The following is a 27,382-nucleotide window of genomic DNA, read 5'->3' on the forward strand; positions in this document are numbered from 1 at the left end:
ATAAATATACTGTATACATACATACATACATACATACATACATAAGTGTACAATGTTTTATGAGTACTTGTATTTGCTGTGTTAACCTCAGACACCTTTTGATCAGTTTTACAACAGTTTGTCCTTCCAATGTATAGTTCCTCCCGTTCTGATTCAGCTCTTCTCTGTTCAATTCGGTATTTTCTTGTCTAGAGAGACCCCCCTTAAACTCCCTCTTTCTCTTCCCCCACTCTCTCCTCTATTACATGCTCCACCCTCTCACCCACACCCACATACTCTCCCCCCTCTCTTCAACACACACACACACACACACTCCCCCCCTCTCTCACATATTGTACACACACTCCCTCTCTTACCTTGGGGCTCTCGGTGCTGTGCCGATCCACAGCTCCCTCCTCTCGGCCAGAAGTTTAACACAACTTCCGGTGCCAACGGGAGGGAGAGGAAGGATCACAGTGATGAGCGGCTCCTGCTGAGGAGCCGCCGGGTCACTGCTGCATGAGCCGCTGCCCCGCGTCCGGGCCTGGTACAGCTGGGAGAGTTGTCCCAGTTCTGCCCTCTTGGCGGCAGAGGAACCCCTGAGGGATGCCCGCTGAACCCCGGTTGAAAATCGCTGGTTTAAACCATTTCCAAACAAGAGGGGAAAGCAAAGCATTGCTTTTGTTGCTAAAAGAGATTCGATATGTTTAATATATGCTCAAACGTAGCCCTTACTACAAAAAGCACAATGACAACTTCCAAGTTGGAATTTTTCCACATACACGGCTTTAGTTAGGTGAGTACTTTATGAAGTAGCAGCCATATTTAGGTGTCCCCATAACTTATCATTTTACTTCAAAATGTCTTTGAGTTTGAAAACTACTGGTGTACAGCAAATAAAAATACCACTCATGGGTACATATGCATGTCTGAGGCCCGTCCGCAACACTGCCTTCCATCATCATCTCTTAGCATACAATGCTTCCATTGCAGCCAGGGATTCTGGGTAATGACATGCGAATGACTCCTCATAGTGTGTCACGTTTGTATTTGCTGTACACTGTACGGTGGAGGGTTTTTGTCCCCCTTTTTTTTTTACTCACCATAGTGACCATTGTCACCATTTTTTTTTACTCACCAACTTTGTATCTGGTTAAAACTACTAGTGGACGTCACATCAATGAATATAAGTTGGAAGAAAAATGTATTTTTGAAGACCTAAGAAGATATAAAACAGACAGCATAATTGTGCTTAATAGTCTAATAGTAATCTTCTGTTCATTTGCTTTTCTTATACAGGGTATAATCCACTTTACCTCTCTTTCCGAGTTCTCCCCGTCTCTTTCAATAGGGGTGGGTTTGCCGACAACCACTTTAGTGTAAAGGTCAGGAAATAAATGAAAGAAAGGAGCAGCTCCTGAGAATAAGTGGCATACTTGTGCCCGGTTGCAAGGGGCGCTGAGAAACGTTCCCTCTCCCTCCCTCTGATGTGCAGTTTAAGGGATTAAAAAGTGACTTCTCAGAGAATGAATGAACAGGAAATGAAGACGTGAATCAAAAGGACAAGGGGATGAAAAAACTAATCCGGAGTCAAGAAATGGGGGCTTCATTTTAGGGTTTCACTGCAGTTGTAAAATCAAGGCGCTTCCGCAGCAAATAATGTCCGAACAGCAACCATTAATGTGGTGGTACTAGGGGGGGCATCCAGTGCTTACCAAATACATTTACAGTAGTATTTCTTAAATATTTTTGACAATGTCACTGCTTTTTAAGTGGGTTAACCAACCCTGAAAACCCTGTATCATGTGTGATCTTGGACCTTAAAGAGACCGTCCGTGCAACACTTAACATTGTTTTTAAATAAATATATATTTATTTTAATATATGCAGCCTTTGATTACCTTTATTGAAAACTAATTACCTAAGCTGCCGATCGATTTGCAAAAACTCTGCTTCCCAGGGCTCACTAAATGGCTGCCTTTCAGTTTCAATTAATCCTTTAGTCAGTGTAACTCAGCAGCTACAATGTATTCTTATATTACCAAGGTAACATTATCTATTGTTATAGCTTGCAGCTCAAATTGCTGGGAATATTGGCAACAAATTATCACACACAGAAAAGTGTTGCAAATATCTTGCACTGCTGGGGACATGCTAAAACCTGTTATAGAAATCAAAGGATGCTCGGTATATTAAAACTCATTCAAAATGGCATTAAGAGTTGAATTTAAAAAAAAAATGTAGTAAGTATTATCTAATACTACAGAGGTTATTTAAAAAAAAAAAAAAAAACACACGCAGGATATTGCATGGATTTCTCCTTAAAAAGTCCATTTAAAATCAGTACACATTCCTTTTTTAACATTACACTATCTGGAGTTAGGTTTCCACGCCTTCCTTTTCCAACCCTTTTGCTGTCAGGGGTCCTGCAGGTAGAGAACGTGTTACATGCCTGAGTGCTTTTACTTTATTGCAGCTCCAACATATATTGTTACGTGGGGTGGCACTATTAAATGTCACGCTATGCGAGTTTGTATTATGTGCCTTTATATTTCAATGTGTGTGGAATGATGGCTAGGTTGCTCTTACAGTACGTCAAATACAATTTACCCATTTTGATGACAAAGTGAAGCTCATGTTGGGGGTTATGTATCAGGTAACTTTTCTTCTTGGAGAGGAGGAGCGCAAATTAGCTCAGTGATATATGTGAATAAAAAGATACAGGCAAATATAGTGCAGAGTGTAAATACTATGAATAGTCAATCATATAGCCTTAGGTAGTTGCACTCACAAAACTTCAAGTTCAAATAAGCATGTCAGAGATCTTTCTCTCTCTGACTGGAGCCCTTTTGATGGACGTGTGTGATGGTTATCAGGATATCCCTCAATGGGTTAATGGTATAGCATGGAAAAGAAGAAAGCCACAAATGCTTATTTGAACTAGAAGTTTTGTGAGTGCAACTATCTAAGGCTATATGATTGACTATTCATAGTATTTACACTCTTGGACATTTTCACCTGTAGGGAATATTTTGTATATAAATAATCGAGAAGAAATACAGTAGTATAGTGCACGAATTACATTGTCTGGTACGTGTGTTTCTATGGGACCTGGATGAAACGCATACGCATGTCATTGAATTTCTGCGAATGCGAGTTCGTATGGAAACTGCTTGAAACGAATATGCACGTCATTGAATTTCGGGGTATTGTTAAAAAAAATAAAAAAATAGATGCCTGCATTACATAACATTACCCGACAGTATCGCTGGATGCTCATCAGCCCTCCAAACCTGTAGAACATCAATGAAAACAAGAATTAAACAATGACTACTATAAGAATTTTTGCATTTTTTAAATCCTAAAATAATACAATCTTCTTCACCCGCCAACTGACATCTTAATGCTGTCTGTTTTACATGTTGAAATGTTAAATAATTGTGAGATTGTTTTTTAAGAGAAGAAAATACTGTAGATGCATGAATTACAGTACAGTACATTAACTGACAGTATCGCTGGAAGTGTTTCCTGCACAAACACGGCGTTGTCAACTAAACAATAACTACAATAAAGTACTTAACTAAAAACATTTTTCTGCAAAACTGTATTTATTAGATTAAAAAACATTTTATAAAAAACTTTATTTATTAGTTCATAAAGTCATCTTCTTCGCCCGGAGCATCCCAGCCCAGAGCCCTCAGGTGCCGCAAAATTGCGTTGATGCCGTCTTTGACAGCCTGGAATTGTGCAATGCTAATTTTGAACTGATTCTTTAGTTGGTCTATAATGGTAAAATGGTGGGAATCTCCCTCCTGCCCCTCGGGCTGTCGAAGTTTATTTGTTTGCACCACTGCTGAAACTGACATGGTGCCTGAAAGCACAGCTAATCAATGCGGCTGTCAAGTAGTTTGTTATATATCTTGACAGAGGTTCCGTTGGTATAACGGAAGGTGGGATGTCACCTACTGCATTCTCATGGATCATCAGTGGGCTTTGCCTCCGTGGTGCCGCAGCTGTGATTTGGAAAACAGGCACAGCTAACTGCTCTGGGATTAATCTTTCCTGAAGGTCTCTCCCTCTGTCAATCAACATTTCCCCCTGGTTTGTGATGGTCTGTAACATCAGGTTATAGCATAGAGACACAGGGGGTGGGGAGGGTGCGCCTCCAGATGTCTTGCTCTCTCCTGCTGTTGTGGGCCTAGAATGGAATAGAACTGCTCTGCCTCTCTCAAGACGCAAGTGAAAATTACACTATTTTCAACATTTCCGTAGTACTGTATGTAGCCCCGTTTTTATTGAAGTGAAACTTCCTTAGTGGCACCTCATTCGAACTGGGGCAAAAATGAATTGTGGAGACAGAAATGAAACGGATGTGACGTCAGTGCTGGCAGTTGAGGCCGGGCTGTGTTCTGGCTCAGCCCGACCCCAACACTGACATCACACCCGCTCCACAAATCAGATGCGGCGATGCGGCGGCGGCGGCGATAGCCGCCGGCGCCGCTCCTAATGGCCCCCGCTCCCCCCACATGGCTGATGACATGCGGCGGCGGCGGCTATCGCCGCCGGCGCCGCTCCTAACGGCCGCCATTCCCCCCGCACATCCGCTGCCAAGCCGCGCATGCTCAGTAATCGTGGGGACTGGAGGAAAGCCACGCATGCGCAGAAGCGGTTGGCAGCGGCGCCGTTCCCCGCCCGCTGCCACGGCTGTTGACATGTGTCCCCGTCTGCTGCCCGGGACAGCAGAGACCGCCCGACCGGGACAGCAGAGACCGCCCGACCGGGACAGCCCCCCACCCTTTCCTTACCCGAATGGGACCTCCCTCCCAGCCCACACATGGGCCCGCCTAACTTCCACTACCGCTGCCATGCCGCGCATGCGCAGAAGCGGCTGGCAGCGGCGCCATTCAGCCCTCCAGTGACGCGGGCGTTTGCGGGCCCCCCAGGAAGCGGTGGTACAAAAACCCGGGCGCAACCCGCGCGGACCCCCCCCCCCCCGGACCCCCCACTCACTGATGGACCCCCCCGGACCCCCCACACACTGACGGACCCCCCCACACACTGACTGACACCCCCCGGACCCCCCATACACTGACAGACCCCCCAGACCCCCACACACACTGACTGACCCCCCCCCAGACCCCCACACACACTGACTGACCCCCCCAGACCCCCACACACTGACTGACCCCCCCCCGGACCCCCCCACACACTGACTGACCCCCCCAGACCCCCACACACACTGACTGACCCCCCCAGACCCCCACACACACTGACTGACCCCCCCAGACCCCCACACATACTGACTGACCACCCCAGACCCCCACACACACTGACTGACCCCCCAGAGACCCACACACACTGACTGACCCCCCCCAGACCCCCACACACACTGACTGACCCCCCCAGACCCCCACACACACTGACTGACCCCCCCAGACCCCCAAACACACTGACTGACCACCCCAGACCCCCACACACACTGACTGACCCCCCAGAGACCCACACACACTGACTGACCCCCCCAGACCCCCACACACACTGACTGACCCCCCCAGACCCCCACACACACTGACTGACCCCCCCAGACCCCCACACACACTGACTGACCACCCCAGACCCCCACACACACTGACTGAACCCCCCAGACCCCCACACACACTGACTGAACCCCCCAGACCCCCACACACACTGACAGACCCCCACACACACTGCCTGACCCCCCCAGACCCCCACACACACTGCCTGACCCCCCCAGACCCCCACACACACTGCCTGACCCCCCAGACCCCCACACACACTGCCTGACCCCCCCAGACCCCCACACACACTGCCTGACCCCCCCAGACCCCCACACACACTGACCCCCCAGAGCCCCACACACACTGACTGACCCCCCCAGACCCTCACACACTGACCCCCCCAGACCCCCACACACACTCACAGTCACACACTCAGTCACACTCACACGCACACTCAGTCACACGCACACTCAGTCACACGCACACTCAGTCACACTCACAGTCAGACGCACACTCAGTCGCACACGCAGTCAGATGCACACTCAGTCACACGCACACTCAGTCACACGCACACTCAGTCACACGCACACTCAGTCACACGCACACTCAGTCACACGCACACTCTGTCACACGCACACTCTCAGTCACACGCACACTCTCAGTCACACGCACACTCAGTCACACGCACACTCTCAGTCACACGCACACTCTCAGTCACACGCACACTCTCAGTCACACGCACACTATCAGTCACACGCACACTATCAGTCTCACGCACACTCTCACGCACACTCTCAGTCACACGCACACTCTGTCACACACACACTCTCAGTCACACGCACACTCTCAGTCACACGCACACTCTCAGTCACACGCACACTCTCAGTCACACGCACACTATCAGTCACACGCACACTATCAGTCACACGCACACTATCAGTCTCACGCACACTATCAGTCACACGCACACTCTCACGCACACTCTCAGTCACACGCACACTCTGTCACACACACACTCTCAGTCACACGCACACTGTCACACGCGGAATTCACATTGCCTGACCCCCCCAGACCCCCACACACACTGACCCCCCCAGAGCCCCACACACACTGACTGACCCCCCAGACCCCCACACACTGACCCCCCCAGACCCCCACACACACTCACACGCACAGTCACACGTACACTCAGTCACACTCAGTCACACGCACACTCAGTCACACTCACAGTCAGACGCACACTCAGTCACACTCACAGTCAGACGCACACGCACAGTCAAACGCACACGCTCAGTCACACGCACACGCTCAGTCACACGCACACTCAGTCACACGCACACTCTCAGTCACACGCACACTCTCAGTCACACGCACACTCTCAGTCACACGCACACTCTCAGTCACACGCACACTCTCAGTCACACGCACACTCTCAGTCACACGCACACTCTGTCACACGCACACTCTCAGGCACACTCTCAGTCACACGCACACTCTCAGTCACACGCACACTCTCAGTCACACGCACACTATCAGTCACACGCGCACTCTCAGTCACACGCACACTCTCAGTCACACGCACACTCTGTCACACGCACACTCTCAGGCACACTCTCAGTCACACGCACACTCTCAGTCACACGCACACTATCAGTCACACGCGCACACTCAGTCACACGCGGAATTCACACTTAGTGCAAATAGCTAATACAGGGGATGTGTGCCGAGCACGCGCATTCTAAGTCAAATTTATTTGCGTTTTGTCATTGAGATTGTATTTTGATTTTTAATTAAAACATCACCAACACCAACACAAATACAATTTCTGTGACAAAAGTCAAAGAAGTTTCACTTACTATGCGCGTGCACAGCACACACAGCTTTTTTTTTAATTTCACCTAGAAGGTGAACATGATGTTAATATGCAATCTCCTTGAGTTTCAGATGAGTATCTCTTGACCTGGTGAAGAGTTTAGCTTTCAAAAGTTCCAATATACAGCTAAACCCCGTTATAACGCGCCTCGTTATACCGCGATTCGGTTATAACGCGGTTTTCCCGTGGCTCCCGTTTTTTAAAAAAAAAAAAAAAAAAATTTAAAAAATTTTTTTTTTTTTGCACACTGCACACACTCACTGCACACACACTGCTCATTGCTCACACTGCCACACTGCACACACACTGCACACTGCACACACACTGCTCATTGCTCACACTGACACACTGCACACACTCACTGCACACACACTGCTCATTGCTCACTGCCACACTGCACACACACTGCACACTGCACACACACTGCTCATTGCTCACACTGACACACTGCACACACACTGACCACACTAACGCACACTCACACACACTTACGCACACTCACGCACACTTACAGACACTCACACACACTCACACACACACACACACACACACACACTTACACACACTTAGACACTCACACACACTCACACACACTTACACACACTTACACACACTTAGACACTCACAGACACTCACACACACTCTCACACACGCACTCACACACACTCACACACACTCACACACACTTACACACACTCACACACACTTACACACACTTAGACACTCACAGACACTCACAGACACTCACACACACTCACACACACTTACACACACACTCAGACACTCACACACACTCACACACACTTACACACACACTCAGACACTTACACACACTCACAGACACTTACCCACACTCACACACCCATATACACACACACACTTTCTCTCCCATATATACATACACACACACTCTCTCACTCTACACAGACGGGCCGCGACCAGCACCACCACCCGCTCCCCCCCCTCCTCCCACGCAGGCAGCGGGAGCACCGGGGACAGCGGTGGGGAGAAGAAACCCCCCGCTACAACCTCCATGCAGGCAGCATGGTTCTGAGGTAAGCGGCGACCTGAGGGACATCCCCACTCCCATCTCCTGCCCCGCGGCCTGTCCCGCGGTGACAGGGTGAAGCGGGGACAGGAGGGACATCCCCGCTCCCATCTCCTGCCCCGCGGCCTGTCCCGAGGTGACAGGGGGAAGCGGGGACAGGAGGGACATCCCCGCTCCCATCTCCTGCCCCGCGGCCTGTCCCGAGGTGACAGGGGGAAGCGGGGACAGGAGAGACATCCCCGCTCCCATCTCCTGCCCCGCGGCCTGTCCCGCGGTGACAGGGGGAAGCGGGGAGCGGAGGGACATGCCCGCTCCCATCTCCTGTCCCGCGGGATGAATATGCGCTAAAGCGCGGCGGCCATTTTTTTTTCTCGCGACCCCGTTAGTAACGCGGTGGTCTCGGGGTGGACCCCGAGACCCGCGTTATAACGGGGTTTAGCTGTATTTAGTCATGAAATAAGCCTCACCCACATTTTAGTGAGCTTACATAGTTAACAGGGCGATTCCCAATACCCTCTGTAACTCTGAATTTCTCCTGTTTGGCTGTTTTATGCGGTTCAGGTATTCTCATAAGATCATATAGAAGAATTATCCCAGAAAGAGGTGGCTGTATGGAAAGAAAAAGGAGGTGGTACTGGAGAGGAGAAGGCAGAGATTCAAGTTAAAAGATGAGCGGGACAATCAGAAGGGACAGAGATACTACTTATAGAAGTACATAGACAAGCCTCAGACGAACTGAGGCAAAAAAATTATTTTGGAGATCATCATTTATGGTTTGGTTATACAAGTGAAATTAATTGATGTCTATTGTCTATTTAGTAGACTTACCTAAGCTAATTTATATATACACTAAAATAATTTTCAACTGAAATGTTAAAAGTGATGCACTGAAGGATTATCCTTGTCAATTTGTAGGAGCATATGGATATATCAGTTCTATGTGCAATTTATGTTGTACACTTAATAAAGAAGAAATGGTAGAGTTTTTTTTGCATGCAATATTACAGTACTTTGCTTGAAAGTAAAAAAGTGTATGTGCTAACTGAAAACCAGTACTCACAATTACTGGAATATCATAACATTTAAAAAGTCTAGACTGAAAATCCATCTCATGCTTCTTGTTCCATTTTCAAAAAGTGCATGAAAACTAATTTTACTTAGCAAAAAGAAGGCATGCAAAATGCTGCAGTTTTCATTGTTTGTACGTTAATGTACTCCATCATCAGTTTGAAGGTACTGTGTACTGTATAAGATCATCACAATGCTGCGTTTTAATGTGGATGCAATTCAGTTCCCACACTCCCGTCTCGAGACCTTCTTGCTGGTGATTGTGGGCTACCTGAAGTTAGTACTGAAACTTGGGCTGTCCAGCTTTAGAGATCTCTGGGATACCACTATGCAGCAAGAACAATTTCTTGTTCTGTTTATTTAGAATTTCAAGTTTCTTAGACTTATATTCAGGGAAAATTACTAAGGTTTAATTATACGCATCCTATATATCCTATTAGTATGTAAACTAAATACATTTATGTGTAGGATATTTGATAACGGCCGTTTCACTGCGAACAAATGACCGCTGGCGTTTCGCCATGACTCACCCTACTGCTTGTGGCTAAGGTAAGTGCCAAAGCTTAACCATTACCCTAAAACCCCCTACCCTAACCTCTAAAACCACTATAGTTAACACCCTACTCTAAGCGCCAAAACTTACCTTCTTCTAGAAGCGGCCGGCGGCGGAGGATCCAGCTGCGAATCGGCTGTGGTGGAGAGTCCATCTGCATCCGAACACCAGTGGTCATTTGGTAATGGTGAAAAAAACCTACTGTAGTGGCAAGAGTTCCCTGCAGATATGGTTGTGCACCTCTGTTCTGTTCACACAGATGCAGCAATGCAAGCTCCCTCTGCTGACCTATAGAGAACAGTGCAGAGCTCAGTACTGATAAAAGGAACGGCTCAGAAAGCAGTTGAAGATGATGGGGAGTCAGCGAGAGGGAAATACAGTATGAGGGTTAGAATAGTAGGGTCTTTAAGAGATAGAGCATACCATCTATGTATCAGTAAGAAATGGGAAGGCGTAGAGGTATGTGTGAGTGGAAAGGGAAGAGTGATAGTGGATGGATCTATAACAAAGGGAAGGTCTTCCTGATGAAGGCAGAGGGAAGAAAGGGTTGGAAGCTTGGTCCATAAAGTAGGTAGAATTCATTGCATTTTCCTCCTACCTTAAATTATGCGTGATAGGAACATACAGGCAAAAAAGAATACAAGTGAAATATTATTTTCATTCTGTATTTTATGTACAGTTTGAGCTGTACATTACTTTTCATGATGTACCTTTAAAACTGCTTCTGCAGGATTATACATTGCTCCATCAACTACTTACGCCTCAACGTCTGTAGCTGTACAGATAAACGGACAGAGGTAGTATGGACAGTAATGGAAAATACAAGTACAATACTAGACTAAGACCTGTGTTAAATCTGTAGCTTAAAACAAGATAAACCACCATATTGACAATTCTGCATTACAGTGCACACTTAGCTTCTGAGAGACAGCTTGGTCCCAGGAGTCCTGCCACTCATTGGACACTTCTTTGAATATTAAAATAAATATTATGTGTACAAATAATTGGCTCAATCATTATGTGAGGGGAAAGCTGCACCAGCCTACATTTGCAAAACGAAAGTCATATACAAACATTGGCATACACATAAAATACAAAAAGGAACATCAATAGAAAAATGACACTACAGTATAACATTATGCACATCAGATAGCTCTCTCTACACAAGTAGATGGTGTGGGAAGATGGTAAATTGGGGGCAAAAATCTCTCTTCCCACTGTCATGTGAAATATATGTCTTTGGATAATAAGAGTCACTTTAGAACCTGCGTGTTGGTTGTACTGCAAGTGTGCCTGTATTTTAGATTATGTGCCTGTAACGGTTACGTGTCTGTGTTTTAGATTATGTGCCTGTAACGGTAACGTGCCTGCATCTTAGATTATGTGCCTGTAATGGTAATGTGCCTGTATTTAGGTTATGTGCCTGTAATGGTAACGTGCCTGTATTTAGATGATGTAACGGTAACGTGCCTGTATTTAGATGATGTAACGGTAACGTGCCTGTATTTAGATGATGTAACGGTAACGTGCCTGTATTTAGATGATGTAACGGTAACGTGCCTGTATTTAGGTTATGTGCCTGTAATGGTAACGTGCCTGTATTTAGGTTATGTGCCTGTAATGGTAACGTGCCTGTATTTAGGTTATGTGCCTGTAATGGTAACGTGCCTGTATTTAGATGATGTGCCTGTAACGGTAACGTGCCTGTATTTAGATGATGTGCCTGTAACGGTAACGTGCCTGTATTTAGGTTATGTGCCTGTAATGGTAACGTGCCTGTATTTAGGTTATGTGCCTGTAATGGTAACGTGCCTGTATTTAGGTTATGTGCCTGTAATGGTAACGTGCCTGTATTTAGATTATGTGCCTGTCTAAAATAATAAAATGTCTATATTGTGGTTCTGTGTTTGCCTTTATTCCCTATATATGAATTTTGTGCCTGTGTGTATGCAATAAATGCTTTATTAATGTGATGTTTGATTATAGTTAGATCTGCCAGTGAACATACTATGTGCAAATACCTACATGTGCCTGCATTCATGTACATGGAAATATGACCAGTAATTATGCCTGTGTGCATTCATAGGCTGTGTGGATGTGTTTAGGTGTTTAAAGATGCGTTAAGGTGCTCCTATGTGTCATGCAACTGAATGTACTGTAGGTTTCTGAGTTACATGTATGTTCCTGCGTACTTATCTATGATACAAAATATGAAATTTTACGAGTCTTTAAGTCTATCTATATGTGCATCTGATAAGAGAATATACAGTATGCATGAATATACATTGTTGACACAATACAGCACTACCTTCCATGTACATGCCTAACTGGAGTATCCCATCCTTGTTATGTAGATACTTCCGAATAAAGTCAATTCATTAGCGTAGTTTGATTGGTTTGGAAGGTCTGTCCTTTATACACAAATTCCAGATAAGAGCCATAATCACATGCAACCCAAGATCCATTCAAAAGAAACTCCAGCTCTGCAACCAGGTACAAAATGGCAGCAGCTGGTCTTCTACCTGCCATCAGCGAACCAGTCCAGCAAAGGAGAAGGCTCCAATAAGTCAATGCCCCTAATGTTTTCTTGCTCCACAGAGGAAGATTTGGAGTCACTATATCTGGGATTCTCTGATGAAGCAGCATTGTACCATTTACGACAGATTTTAACTCCCCTGACTACTTGTGTTTCAGGCTGCACTAACTGCCTTGCTGCCAGGTCTCTTTTCTGCGGGGATCCAAAAATGAGGATGAAGGTGTGGGAAGGACATTCACCTCAGAGGAGGAATCCAGAGTCAGACTTTCTAGGAGAATGTCCCATATGCAGTAAAGTAAATGCCTGGGAAAGAAAGAGAATGAGGCATGTACATCAATTAGGCTTAAATAAGCTACTGCAACTGGACCTGTGAGACAATATTCTACTCTTACTTTTTAACTCCCTAATTGATGAAGAGCATCTCAATGCAGTTTGAGATGCACTCACACCTAGCACCATATATTAGGAGTTGCAATAGACTGAAACCGCTCTCCCCTACAAACACACGACACGGGTCATCCTTTGAGATTAGAGGAAAGGAGGTTTCAACAGCAGCAAATGAAAGCGCTCTCGGAAATAGAGGAAGTGTTAAGGATGAACATTGATCAAAATGTGATGGGGCAGAGGGGGTACAAGACCACTACTTTTATTATTTGCACACCCAGGGTACCAGTGCAATTTTTAAAATTATTTCTAAGCTTACAATTCTACCTACTTTCTAAAGAAAAGGGGATGTATTCAATTGTATTTTATAAATAATAATCAGTGTTTGACAAATCACAAAAAAATCTACTCGCCACCTAGTACCAAACGTGTGCTGCTTGGGCCAATATTTACTCGCCCGGGGGTTAAATCCACTCGCCCGGGGCGAGCAAATGTATAGGTTTGTCGAACACTGATAATAATTATTATAATATTAATATTATTTATTACATATTTATTATAGAAAGCCTCTGCCGCGTCAAAAGGTTATTCCTGATTGTTAATAAATGTTGATTTTTTTTTAGATTGGACACAGTACCACTGATATTATAAAATCAGCAATCCTCCTCCCCCTTCTTTACCAATGTGAAGCCCTTTTGCCGATTCCTTTATCGATGGCACCCTTCTTAGGTTCTGCATTTGTCTTCCAGGGAAGTTAAAATTACCACTGCCGCTCACACACCTTACAACACAAGAGGCTGCCCGGTAATAGATGATGCTAGTTGATAAAACACAGATGGCCACTCAACAAAATATTAAGATTTTGGAGAAATGGAAAGCAATAAAAAAAAAAAATCAGCACAACATGATCAGTTTAAGTTATGGTCCCATTTTTTGGGGGAACTGCTGCTATAAGTCACTGGGGCCAAGAGACTGTTAGACTACACACAAGAATATACTGTATTTTCTCGGGTAGTCCCCTTCAGCATTTTTTGACCCTGTACCTGTTAATCTGAGGGTGCTGGAGAGAGTCCAGTGCTGACTGCCAGACCTGCCGACACTTCTGCACCCCTAGCAACTCCTGCACCAAATCTATGGACAGTAAAACGAAACAGGTTAATGTGTCATGCACAAGAAGGTCATGGCAAGACTATGCCACCCCAAAAACGACTTACCAGGCAAAATTCCCATGAGGCTCTGCAGGGCCTGCTCGCGAGCAGCGTCTTTCTGTTCCTGCGTCCTGACTGGTCGGGGCTGAGTGCGGAGTGCCCCTCCAGGCCATATGGCTTGTTGTAGCAGCCTGAGGTATAGGGCCCAGCGTTGCATGCAGGTCAGGTTAGCTACCTGCACCTCCAACCACCTGTGTCGGACGAGGAGCCAAAACAAATGTTTAAATACAACAAAAAGTGCTTCGGTTGCCGTTTTAAATATTTAGCATCTGGCAGTGAAAAGGAGTAAAAATGCAATCCCGCATTGGACTAAATGGTTTCCATGGCTTCAAAGGATATGATTGCTGCTTTGTTTGTGAGTGAGAAATAAAAAAAATTACGTTTTGATTTTCTTTACTAATCTCTTACATATAATTATTCTCTTTTCAATCAATGTGATTACCTTACCCCTGGTAAAGCGCAAATAAGGCTGCCAATTACCTGATTACATGCTACTTCATCTAACATTTCTATTTTGCAATCATTTTCTGATGACGTTACTGTTTTTGCTCTGCCACCTCGGTAAGGATACTTTTCATGCATTTACAGCTCTGTCAGTATTGTTTTCTCATATATCCCCGCAGCCTACCTTTCTCCAGGCTGAAAAGAATGCTACTCATCCATAGAGAAGCTGTGCCAGGAGCGGCCAACTCCAGTCTTCAAGTGCCAACAAAAGGTCAGGTTTTAAGGATATCCCTGCTTCAGCACACATGGCTTAGTCAGTGACTGCTGTGCTGAAGCAGGGATATCCTTAAAACCTGACCTGTTGGTGGCCCTGAAGTTTGCCTCCCCTGGACTATTGTTCTTGACATTCCCTATCACACTCTTTTCTTCTACTGTACGTTAATGAATATTTCCTTTCATTTCTTACCCTGCACTAATTTGGTTGCTGTAATCTGGATCCCTCTCTGTGGCTTTGTTCTTCTGGAAAAGACGGCACCGGGCAAGAATACTTGCCCATTAGACACCCACTGGTCATGAGGCTAGGTTAATTGGGAGATGACGTTTCTACTTTCTATTGATGACCCCTACCAAACAAAAAAGAAAGTCTATTTGGGCTCCAGGAGGTCAAGGGACCATGAATCAGTTTCAAAGCATCTCCTCAGTTCAAGTAAGGTTAAAAAAAAAAAAGTGTGTGTGCCGAGCACGCGCATTTTAAGTGAAACTTCTTTGTCTTTTGTCACAGAAATTGTATTTGTGATGGTGATGTTTTTAATTAAAAATCAAAACACAATTTCAGTTCCAAAACACAAAGAAGTTTGACCGCGTGCTTTAGCTATATGCACGTCTATATTTAGTCACTGAATTCCTGTGTCTGTGTCAGTCAGTGGGTGTGTGTGTTTCTCTCTGTGTCCTGCCCCCCCCTCTCCTGACTCCCCCCGGTGGAGCTGCGGACACTGGGGGCTCTGTATGGGCCTCCCCCTAACCCCCCCCCCCCCCCCCGATGGAGCGGCAGGCTTTGTGTCCTGCTGCAGCGAGGGGATATTTATTTATTTATAAAATATTTTACCAGGAAGTAATACAGTGAGAGTTACCTCTCGTTTTCAAGTATGTCCTGGGCACAGAGTTAAGACAAATAATACATGGTTACAAATACAGTTACATAAATGAACAGGGTATACATTATATACAAGACATTGCATGCACAGTTAGAGAAAATATATATTATAGGCGTGTGTAACAGTTACAGACCAGATTAAAGTGTGAGACAGCCTTAGATTTGAAAGAACTTAAACTGGTGGTGGATGTGAGAGACAGTAGGAGTACTAGTGCATTATTAAAAGTGCAGCCAGGAAGGTCATGGACATCTGGAGTCAGTGGTAGAGACATAGATAATTTAATGAGATGCTTCTTTTAGCAGGTGAATATTCAGCTAGCCTGTCACGTTCTACATTTGTATTTTTGTTTGAATTCCGTGGTTTCAAGAACAAACCTTCCGTGGTTTCAAGAACAATTTAAAACATTTTTGGGGCTCAGTATCTCAAAAATGACAACAACAAAAAAATATTTAAGAAGGTTGGGCGATTTGTTTGCGTTTGTGTGCACTGCTACAGTACTATAATATAGTTGAATTATTTATGTAGCCCTTTATATTGGGAGCATATAGACAATTTAACGTAAAACAAAATACAATTCCATACAATTAGAGATACAGTACGTGCATTAAACATGCATGCAAACATCAGCGAAATGACATTTCGGCTGTTAATACATTTACATCTATAGCCCTTCATTCTGTCAGGCCTGTCCTCTGCATGGTACACTGTCTGACCATACAGTAGGCTGTCACTTATGATAACAAGGTCACTCTTCTTTTCGTAGCATGACAGTAGGATCGCTGCAAGTTGTTATATATTTCAGGGAGCTAACAGAAGAGTTCTTCATATATGATAATGTTAGACGCTTTTGCAACCTCACTGGTCTCTTTTTCAAGTGTACATTTGAAAGAGAAACATCCACAGTTTCTAAAAACTATCCTATGAGGAAGTCTAATGTTGGTCCATTAAAAGGTATCAATGAATCCCCACTCCAGGACCTACACACATGCTGGAACTTTGAACTACAGTGGCGACCAACTTTATTCTTACTTGGCTAGCTCCGCGAATTTCAGAATATCCCGGTGATGTGTGGTTTTGTGTCGTTTTCTCCCGGGGTGTATTGCGTTATTTTCGCGGCTGTGATTTAAGCATTTTATTCCCGCTGGCTGCAATACTGCAATGCCTTGTAAAAACGCATGGGGGCGTTTGCGAGCTGTTGTCTTTGAAGCCGAGAAATTCATGAATTGTAATGCAGTATATACTGTATATATACAGTATATACTGTATAACAACAACCCCTATAACCCCTAACATACACATACAGTACTGTATATGCACATCAATGATACTATAGGCCGTCCCCTGGCGAGATGTGTTTGCAGCAGAGAGAGAACCGCTGCTCTCTCTGCGCAAACATCGGCACATTAAAAATTATTTAAAATACATTTTTATTCATAGTGTAGATGTGCAGGGGGTCTCCGGAGCTGAACCGCGTTGGTTTCAGGTCCGGGGACCCCCTGCTCCCCGAGATACAGGCCCCTTTATGAGGTGCCGGTATCCCTCTGCATTTAAAGGTCCCGATCACGTGACCGCGGCATGTAAACCAAGCAGAGGGATACCGGCACCCCCTAAAGGGGCCTGTATCTCGGGAAGCAGGGGGTCCCTGGACCTGAAACCAACGCGGTTCAGCTCCGGAGACCCCCTGCACATCTACACTATGAATAAAAATGTATTTTAAATAATTTTGAATGTGCCGATGTTTGCGCAGAGAGAGCAGCGGTTCTCTCTCTGCTGCAAACACATCTCGCCCCCGCCGGCCTATAGTATCATTGATGTGCATACCGTATACAGTACTGTATGTGTACAGTACTGTATGTTAGGGGTTATAGGGGTTGTTGTTATACAGTATATATATATATATATAAATAAATATATATATATATATATATATATGTACTGCATTACAATTCATGAATTTATGCCATCTGGCAGACACGCGAAGCATTGCAGCCTAGTAAATCCTGAACCATTATCAACTAACACATCAACCCCGCATCAGCCGGGCATGACCCTGGCTGGGAACGCGGCATGCTCCGGGTGAACAGCGTGGCATTCCAGGAACCAGCCAGGGACAAACCGGTGATTTGTAAGAATAAAGTGTGCCGCAACAGTACATTGTACAATAACTTTGATCACGTTCCTCTGGGTACTCGGCCAAAGTAATTGAGCAAGTTGCCACAACTAGCATCTGTGTTTAATGGTAGGATTGTCGGCTGTGCATGGTTCTGCAAAGTATAGCATGCATCTGAGGCAGTGAAAGGAATGACCATCTAGTGAAAGGATCCAGTGAAAGGATTCCCACCCACCTCTGCTTTCTCACATTCCATGTACAGTACTCCTCTCTACATCTAATCTCATAGCAAGTTTGAGATTCCTCAGATTCTGCCTTTGAAGATGTGAATTCCTTACCAGTGGGGTACAAAGAATTGTGGGTCTCAGAATGAGAGATTATTGTACATTTTACATTGAGGGGATACAGTATTATGGTGAAATCATAGCTGTCTCAGTGGCATCAAGCAGTCTCATAGACTTCAATGGAGTCCCCCTGATCATCATGACATCCTATTATGTTCCACAACAATCTCACTGATTTAAGACCTGATAGGTTGACATCTGTGGTTGTGTATCTCATTGTGAAAGCGTGCATGATTGCCATAACAGTGCCCTGATGCCATACCGAATACGGCACATGTTCAGCAGTTGCCCAATTGACACACCATCTGAGAGAGAAAAGGTGAGAGAGAGATAGCAGAGCATCTGCCTGACAGACGGGGAAATTATTTGGCGTCTTATTTAAAGATGAGCGGAGTGAGAGATGGTTGTGAAACACATTGTGAAATATTTGGATAAGGCAGTAACCAGAAACAGAAGCAGAGCAGAAGATATCAGTGCATCTTGTAATCAGAAAGGTAATGAAAGATTGGATTATCTTCTTATATGGAGTGTAGCCGAGTGAGAAATTGTTGTGTACCCAACAGTAATATTTTAGTGCACAATATTAACCAGAAATGCCTGGATACTGAGAGCTGAGAAAAATGGGAGAACAGTGATAGTTTATAGCAATGGATAGACTGGATGCTTCTAAATTAACTGTCCTGTCCTATAGCGCGCTCTTCTGGCCAGATACAACTTTCCATCATTGGCTTGATTGACAAGCCAGAGCAAGGCAAGTCTTTTCACTTCAATGAAATATACAGGTCCCGGATGTAAGCCTGGGATGGGTGTCCTCCCTGGGATGGGTGTCCTCCCTAAGCTCCTACACATAGCGCATAAAAAAACAAAAAAACTATTATATATATATATATATTTTTTTTTAAAGTTATTGTGGGTGAAAAAGGCAACAAAAAACCTCCACCGTTAGCATATCTGGTGGTGACGGGGGTAAGATCTTGTTACAACAGGAGGCCAGGCTCATTTATGAGCTACGCACCATGGCACCTGGTGGTTTGAATGAGGAGCTGAAATTGGGCTGTTTTTTGTAAATGCTTTATACATCTCTTTGTTAATGTTATATATACCTTTATTCATGAATATTGCTTGTTTGTTTCCCTGATCAGGTTTTTACATTATGTGATGTCACATGTCCTCCATTGTCTCACTTCCCTTGCGTTTTTTTTGTGTGTCAACATTTGCATGCACACTTTAGATGTGTCCTCCTGCGCCCCGCAGACCATTATATATGTGGCTTTTGCTTTATACAAGCTTAGCCATAGCCCTATGGTTTTCTGCTATTGCTTGTTGACTGTGCCTGGTAGGTGTGGTGGTGCCACTCCTGACAATGTATATTACAGCGCATGCGCAGGCTGTCTGCTGGCTTCCTAGGTTGCCAGGGATACGATTGACGCTTTCTGTGCACTGTAGTGGTGCTCAGCTGCGTTCCCTATTGGCTCCCCGGCTCACAGAGTGTTTGGTTGCGCATGCTCGATGGGTGACACGCTGCAGGTATCGGGACAGGACGCAAGCTGCTGACGTCAGAGCGGTGTCGCTCTGATCATGTCATTGATCTCCCTCCGTTCGTGGGTGTGGAAGATGTAATCCGACTTCAGGTATTGGCTGGTGGTGCAGGGCAGACAGCTGAGGTGCATGTTGATGCTGATGGGATGTTTGTGATTGGTTTATGTTGATTGTGGTGCACTATGGGAGGGGTCAGTGGGTCACTGGCACTTGGTGTTTGCACGGCCCTGAAGAAGGTCTCCCTTGTGGGACCGAAACATTGGCTATCGTGTAACAGTTGTTAAAATACAATTCTTTTTGGATTACTCCTTGCTGTTTGCTGTCTCTTTTACCAGTCTGCGGTCTGGGTTACTTGATGTGTGGACATCTATGGGACTAGCAACTGTTTTATGCCTTACATCTGTGTGCTGACTGGCCTCGTGATATATCTATATATATCTATATATATATATTGCAAAAAAAAGAAGACAGCGCGGCGGCTCCCATAGCATAATTCTGTAAATACACTTTTATGCTATGGGAGCCGCGCTGTCTTCTTTTTTTGCGTGTGAAGGAGAAATTGGATATTTCTGAAGACTGGCAGCGGTGTCCCTACAGCACTGGTTACGGCTCTATCTGCTTCTGGGATCGGATGTGGGGCACTTTATCCTTTTTCTTGTATTCCCCGGTCTGTTTGTCTTTTTTTTGTTTGTGTTTTATGTAGTCTGTCGGTTTGTAACGCAGGCAAAACCGCATTTTTATTCACTATCCTTTATCATTATCCACGCACCAGAGTGAGCGCAGCAGAATATCCTTTTTCATATATACATATGACAAAGGTCCCATTCGTGGACCGAAACATTGGTTCTGTTTTTATTTTTTCAATACACTTGTTTGTTCAATTCTGGAGTGCTGCCTGCTGATTTCCGTTTCCAAACGGTATCGTATTGCTTATTCTTCATTATAGGATCTGCACCCACACCAGTGACTATTATTACGGAGTGCTTTTTGTTCTTTTTCTATGTTATATATGTATATGTATATATATATAAAACTGAAAGTGTTGTTTGTGCGTCCCTGTAGACAATATGATTGGTCCGTCGGTCCGCCTGCCCTCCCACGGCTGCACCCCCTCATCAACCCCAGCCGTCGCAGTGTCTCACGGGCACCTCTCCCTCTCCTCAGTCGCTCCTGCCCGCCTGCTGCCTCTTCCGCTGCCAATCACAGGTAACCAACCCTGTGAGCCGCCGAGCACCCCTCACTAAACAGCCCGAAACCCCCCTCTGCTGCCGACCATCCAGCCCCCCTTACCTGCCGAACCCCCCTCAGCTGCCAAACACCCCCCCCCTCAGCTGCCAAACACCCCCCCTCAGCTGCCAAACACCCCCCCAAAGCTGCCAAACACCCCCGCCACCCAGTCACTAAAACCCACTAACTCACCCACCCAGTCACTAACCCACCCAGTCACTAACTAACCCACCTAGTAACTAACTAACCCACCCAGTAACTAACTAACCACAATAAAGAAAACAACCAGGGAAGCGCTATATTAGTTGGGATCAGGCTCAGCAGCCAATTTTATGTATAAACCACATATAAAACAATAGCATAAAATAGCATGAATGAATACACAAAAATATAATATATAAAATGAGTAACACAAGTCTCTGCCAGTTGGAGATTGTCCAGGTGATGTAAGTGCAAGTTAATGCCCCTGTCTGATGTGACAGACTCGGGCAAGAGTGACCTTTGAGAGGTATAAATCCAGAGTGGTAGCTGGGATGGAAAGCGCTACCAACTGTGCAGGTAATGAAGTGTGTAGAAATGGGAAGGTGCCGTAGGCATCAAATATGGAAAAAGCTCACCCAGACTTCAAACTCTTTGCGCTGGTGGCTCCTTTTGTTTCCTCCTTCACAGCCTCGCTGCAGAAACTCCGCTGCACAGCTCTCCTGGGCTTGCACACCAGGGATGGAACTACTCACAGGGCGCCGGGTTTCCGGGTATGACGTCACGGCCGGACGTGACGCACCAACCCTTCCCGGCTGTGCCTGGAGCTGCCGCAGCACACAGGGGCTGAGAGCCGAATTTCACACACCTCACACAGCTTCAAAGTTCCACAGCCTACGCAGTACACTCTCCAAGGGACTCCACGTTAGACCACCAGGACTGGGGCAATGAGACAGGGATGCACAAGAGCTGCAACCCCTCTAGACTCCTCCTCCTACGCGTTTCAGCACGTGACGTGCTTTCATCAGGGATACCATGGGGGTGTTTAGAGTGGACTATAAATACCCATCTAGACAGCGGTCATCAATTAGCCTAATTGGCTTCCAATGACAATCTCACACCCTCAGTACAACAGTGCATCTCAGCACAACCCCCATGTAATGGTTCATGTCACAAAAAAACAAGGTGTATAAAGAAAAATTACAATACAACAACATAACATTTGAATGAATTGATACATTATTATTAAACATTACAAAGTCCCACTGTTTATACTACATAACAAATATGCAAACACTAAACAACACATAAAGAGTAAATGTAAATCCTGAATTCATTAACTCAATTTAACATTTCAACACTACATCTTGGGATATTCCGCAAATTTGCCACAAGTATATAAATCAATAAATGGCATATAATAAAAATGTGCTAAAAAGACTATACAACACTCCAAGAGTACACTTAAATGATGAACTCCCTTACTTAATTGGATACCCAATCGGTGAGTCCTGTGATGTTCAACAGAATAGCCTTAAATGCATGATTAAATTGCATCCCATACAAGAAGAGTATGGATCACCTGGGTAGAAAAAAAGAAAAGAAAAAAAAACCACACATTACACTAAAATAACATTTGGAGAACCTAGATGGAGGGGGACGTATTGGATTAATAAAAACATATGTTAAAAATATAAATATAGTTTTAAAAAACTGTGTTTAAAACTATATTATAAGATATATAAAAACCCCACAACTTCATTGAAAGGCAAGGAGATCTAAGTCCTCATTTAGACCTTTGGGGCTTAGTGTCTGTAGTTTAAAAATCCAATACGTCTCTTGTTTTCTCAATTTTAAAAGTCTATCCCCTCTCATATTTGTTTTTCCAATGTGTTCTATACCCGTGACTGTTAAACCTTCTGTACACATATTGTGTTTAATTAAAAAATGGCGTGAAACTCCATGACCTGTGAAGCCTTTTAGGATGTTTCGTCTATGTTCAGTGAACCTTTCTTTAAGACTTCGCTTGGTTCTTCCTATATAGTGGAGACCACAGGGGCAGGTAAGCAAGTAAATAATAAAATCTGTATTGCAGTTGATAAAATGCTTAATTTTAAAAACTTCTCCTGTGGTCTTTGATTTAAATTCGATACTTTTATTAGTTATGTGTTTGCAGGTCAAGCAGTTATTTCTTCCACATTTGTAACATCCTTGGGGGGGGGTGCTGGTAACCACATATTTGTATTTGGTATTGGGGTTTCCCTCATGTCTGGTTCTAATTTCCTTAAAATTGTTGGAGCTAGGACGTTTTTCAGGTTCCTTGCCCGCCTGAACACGATCTCTGGTTTGTTTTTCAGGACTTTACCTAAAATTGGATCATTTTGTAAAATCCCCCAATGCTTAGTTAAAATCTTTTTTATTTCATTTGATGCCCTATTAAATCTTGTAATAAATGAACAGCTGCCTACATTACGTGGATCAATATTTACATCCTCACTTTTTTTGGATTTTCCTGTAATCAATGCATTTTGATTATATTCCTTTACCTTGGAAACTAGTGCTTCTAATTTGTCTTTTTGGTAACCTTTCGCTAGAAATTTGTTAACAAGAACAGTGGATTGTTCTTCAAAATCTGAATTCCTTGTACAATTTCTGCGCACTCTCAATAGCTGCCCGTAGGGGATGTTATTTAGCCAGGTCTTTGAATGATTACTTTTTTGATCTAAATAGCTATTGGAGTCCACCGTCTTAAAAAAGGTTTTTGTTAAGATTTTGTCCCCTTCATTAAATAAGGTTAAATCCAAAAAATTGATTCTGGAAGGGTTATGCTCATGGGTGAACTGTAGATTGACACTGTTATCATTAATATACTTATAAAATTGTAAAAGCTCCACTTCAGTGCCCTTCCAAATAATTAACAGGTCGTCTATGAAGCGTTTATAAAAAAATATATTTTTATGGAAGGGATTATTTTTCCATATATTGTCATCCTCCCATTTCCCCATGAACAAATTAGCAAAACTGGGGGCAAATTTTGTCCCCATTGCAGTTCCAATGTTTTGAATATAAAATTTGCCTTCAAATAAAAAATAGTTATTCTTTAAAATGAATTCAATACTTTTTAAGATAAAAGCTCTTTGGTCAGCATGCATAAAAGGGTCCTGTTTTAAAAAATAGTCCACAGCCTCTAGACCTTTTTCGTGTAAAATGCTTGTATACAATGCTGTGACATCGCATGTAACCCATAAAAGATCATCAGCCCATAGAACATTCTTTAAAAGTTGTAAAATGTGTTGTGTATCTTTTGTATGGGATTTAAGTTCTCTCACATGTTTCTGTAGAAAAGAATCCACAAATTCCGACAAAGCTGATGTTAGCGAGTTTATGCCTGAAATAATCGGCCGGCCTGGTGGATTGATGAGGCTCTTATGAATTTTCGGCAAATGATATAGTACAGGAGTGCTGGGTTGCTCGATGTTTAAAAACTTGAATTCTGCTGTATTAAGAACATTATTCGCCAAACCTTCCTTCAAGTGTTTTAGAAGGCTGATCTGAAATTTAGTGAGGGGGTCCCCCACTAGAAGTGAATAGGATTCCCTATCTCCTAGTATCCTTAGGGCTTCCGCAACATACTCTTCTTTGTCTTGGATGACAATTCCACCCCCTTTGTCGGCTTGACGGATAACTATTCCACTATTTCCTTTCAGATCCTCGACTGCTTTTAATTCTTTTGGTGATAAGTTAAACTTTGTTTTCGGTGGATGTTCGCATAAATACTCTAAATCCTTAAAAACCAGATCATAAAAAACTTCTACATTATGTCCTTTTGAATAAGAGGGATAAAAATTAGATTTCGGTTTAAAATGTGTGTGAGAAATTTCATAAGGTTTAGTCATTGAATTAAAAAGTGAAGCTGCTTCCTCTGGCCCCTCGTTTTCTTCAAATAGTGCAACCATAGATTTTACGTATTCCTCTTCTCTCGTTTGTGCCATGCTATCATAGATAGGAACTGGAGTTGTTCCATTTTTCAGAAAATGGCGTTTAAGCGTTAGTTTTCTTGTGAATCTATGTAAATCAATGAACAAATCGAACAATACTGGTCCACTGGTGGGTGCAAAGGTCAAACCCCTCTCAAGTACTTTACTTTGGTCAGAAGTTAAAATAACCTTGGATAGGTTGAAAATACTTCCCTGTTTGCTTAACCTATCTAGTTTGCACTGTCTTTTTCTTTGAATTTCCTTTCCCCCTCTGCTACCTCTCTTTCGAGTTTTCTTAGGTCTTTCTGGGTTTGGATCAGTAACTGCTTCCGTTTCTCCTGAAGTGCTCTTTCTTTCTCCTTCAGATCTTTCAACTCCTTCTCTTTCAGATATTTTGCATCTAGGGGCAACTGTTTTCTTCCCTTTTGGTCTCTCTCTAAAAAAGATACCGCTGTTGAATTTCTAGAGCTATCCACAATTCCCAACCTGATTTTGGGTTTGGCTCCCAGATTAGGCTCAATGTGCGAGACTTCAGTAATTCTAAAAGTATCAGAGGTCGGTCTTGTGGAGTCTGATCCCAGACCTTTTGGTGTTGATAAATGGAAGGCTCCCCTTAATTGTGGATGCCTTATGGTTCCTAAAACTTTATGAGACTTGTTATCCTCAAACCTACTTATATTCTCAGACATAGCTATGGGTTTTCTATGTTTGTCGGTTGGGATATATCTTGGTGAATCAAGAGGCTGTTTGCCACTAACATTAATATTACGATTCTGTTCCCTTACTGTATATGGCCTATACCTACCAGATTTCATATTCTCATTCCCCTCCCGTTTTTTTGCCCAGTTTCTTTGTTTATTTGTTGCATAATCTGTGAGGTCTCTTTCAAATTTCCCTTCCTTAGATGATATTAATTCTGCTTCAAATTTCTCTAATTTACAATCTGTATCTGAAACTAAGTCACAAAATTCCTCAGTGTCACTAAAGAGTTTTAGTTCACCCTGTAGTTTATCAATTTCAACTGCCAAATTTTCCAAAATTTTCTCTCTATATGTGATTAAGATTCTAATGAGGGCAAATGAGGAGACATCAAGAATCTCATTCCATGATTTGGTAAATTCCAAATCATCAAATGCGGCTTTCTTAGAGAGTCTTAGACCACGTGGGATTCTACCTTCATTCAAATATTTTTTCAAAAAATAGACATCCCACCACTCCTAATGGTTCATGTCACATAACCTATTAATGGTATAAAAGTATATGTATTCATAGGATTTAACTACTCACATGATCAAGGTGTATTTTCGTTTCCATTCAATTTATTATTTAAAATTTTTTTATTTTTTTTCCCCCCCCCCTTTTTTTTTTTTTTTTTTTTTTTAATCACACTTGGATTTATTTAATAATCCATTTCAGGAACAGATCACCAGGCGCACAAATTTTTCTTTTGTTTGCTTGTTCAACCCTATACCCTTATAGTGCAGCCAGTTGATTCTATTCCTGAAATCACCAATTCTTGGAGGCAGGATTTAGTTTTTTCTGCAGTTCCATAATGGCAAGTTTTAGGACAGTTAATGATAGACTTTCAAGGAGAAAGAAACATCTAAAAGATACAAAACTAGCAAGCAACAATACTACTTTAATCTTGGATGAGGAAATTTGTGACTTATCCTCTGAGTTTTTTAAACTAGAAAAAATGCTCAAACTGGAGGCACGCCACTGGTGGGATGTCTATTTTTTGAAAAAATATTTGAATGAAGGTAGAATCCCACGTGGTCTAAGACTCTCTAAGAAAGCCGCATTTGATGATTTGGAATTTACCAAATCATGGAATGAGATTCTTGATGTCTCCTCATTTGCCCTCATTAGAATCTTAATCACATATAGAGAGAAAATTTTGGAAAATTTGGCAGTTGAAATTGATAAACTACAGGGTGAACTAAAACTCTTTAGTGACACTGAGGAATTTTGTGACTTAGTTTCAGATACAGATTGTAAATTAGAGAAATTTGAAGCAGAATTAATATCATCTAAGGAAGGGAAATTTGAAAGAGACCTCACAGATTATGCAACAAATAAACAAAGAAACTGGGCAAAAAAACGGGAGGGGAATGAGAATATGAAATCTGTTAGGTATAGGCCATATACAGTAAGGGAACAGAATCGTAATATTAATGTTAGTGGCAAACAGCCTCTTGATTCACCAAGATATATCCCAACCGACAAACATAGAAAACCCATAGCTATGTCTGAGAATATAAGTAGGTTTGAGGATAACAAGTCTCATAAAGTTTTAGGAACCATAAGGCATCCACAATTAAGGGGAGCCTTCCATTTATCAACACCAAAAGGTCTGGGATCAGACTCCACAAGACCGACCTCTGATACTTTTAGAATTACTGAAGTCTCGCACATTGAGCCTAATCTGGGAGCCAAACCC

At 43.5% G+C, this 27,382-nt stretch overlaps 1 protein-coding gene across 1 annotated transcript in view; it reads right to left on the reverse strand.

Moving 5' to 3' along the window:
* Positions 1-10,689: 10,689 nt before the first annotated feature.
* SNX19 (sorting nexin 19) overlaps positions 10,690-27,382 on the reverse strand; it is a 115,005-nt gene continuing 98,312 nt past the window's right edge. The window contains 3 exon segments of the mRNA XM_075603365.1: positions 10,690-12,879; positions 14,004-14,091; positions 14,175-14,359. Of these exon segments, the coding sequence (XP_075459480.1) occupies positions 12,741-12,879; positions 14,004-14,091; positions 14,175-14,359 (412 nt within the window). The 3' untranslated portion in view covers positions 10,690-12,740.

The sequence above is a fragment of the Ascaphus truei genome, chromosome 6 (assembly GCF_040206685.1).
Source record: "Ascaphus truei isolate aAscTru1 chromosome 6, aAscTru1.hap1, whole genome shotgun sequence".
Classification (NCBI taxonomy): domain Eukaryota; kingdom Metazoa; phylum Chordata; class Amphibia; order Anura; family Ascaphidae; genus Ascaphus; species Ascaphus truei.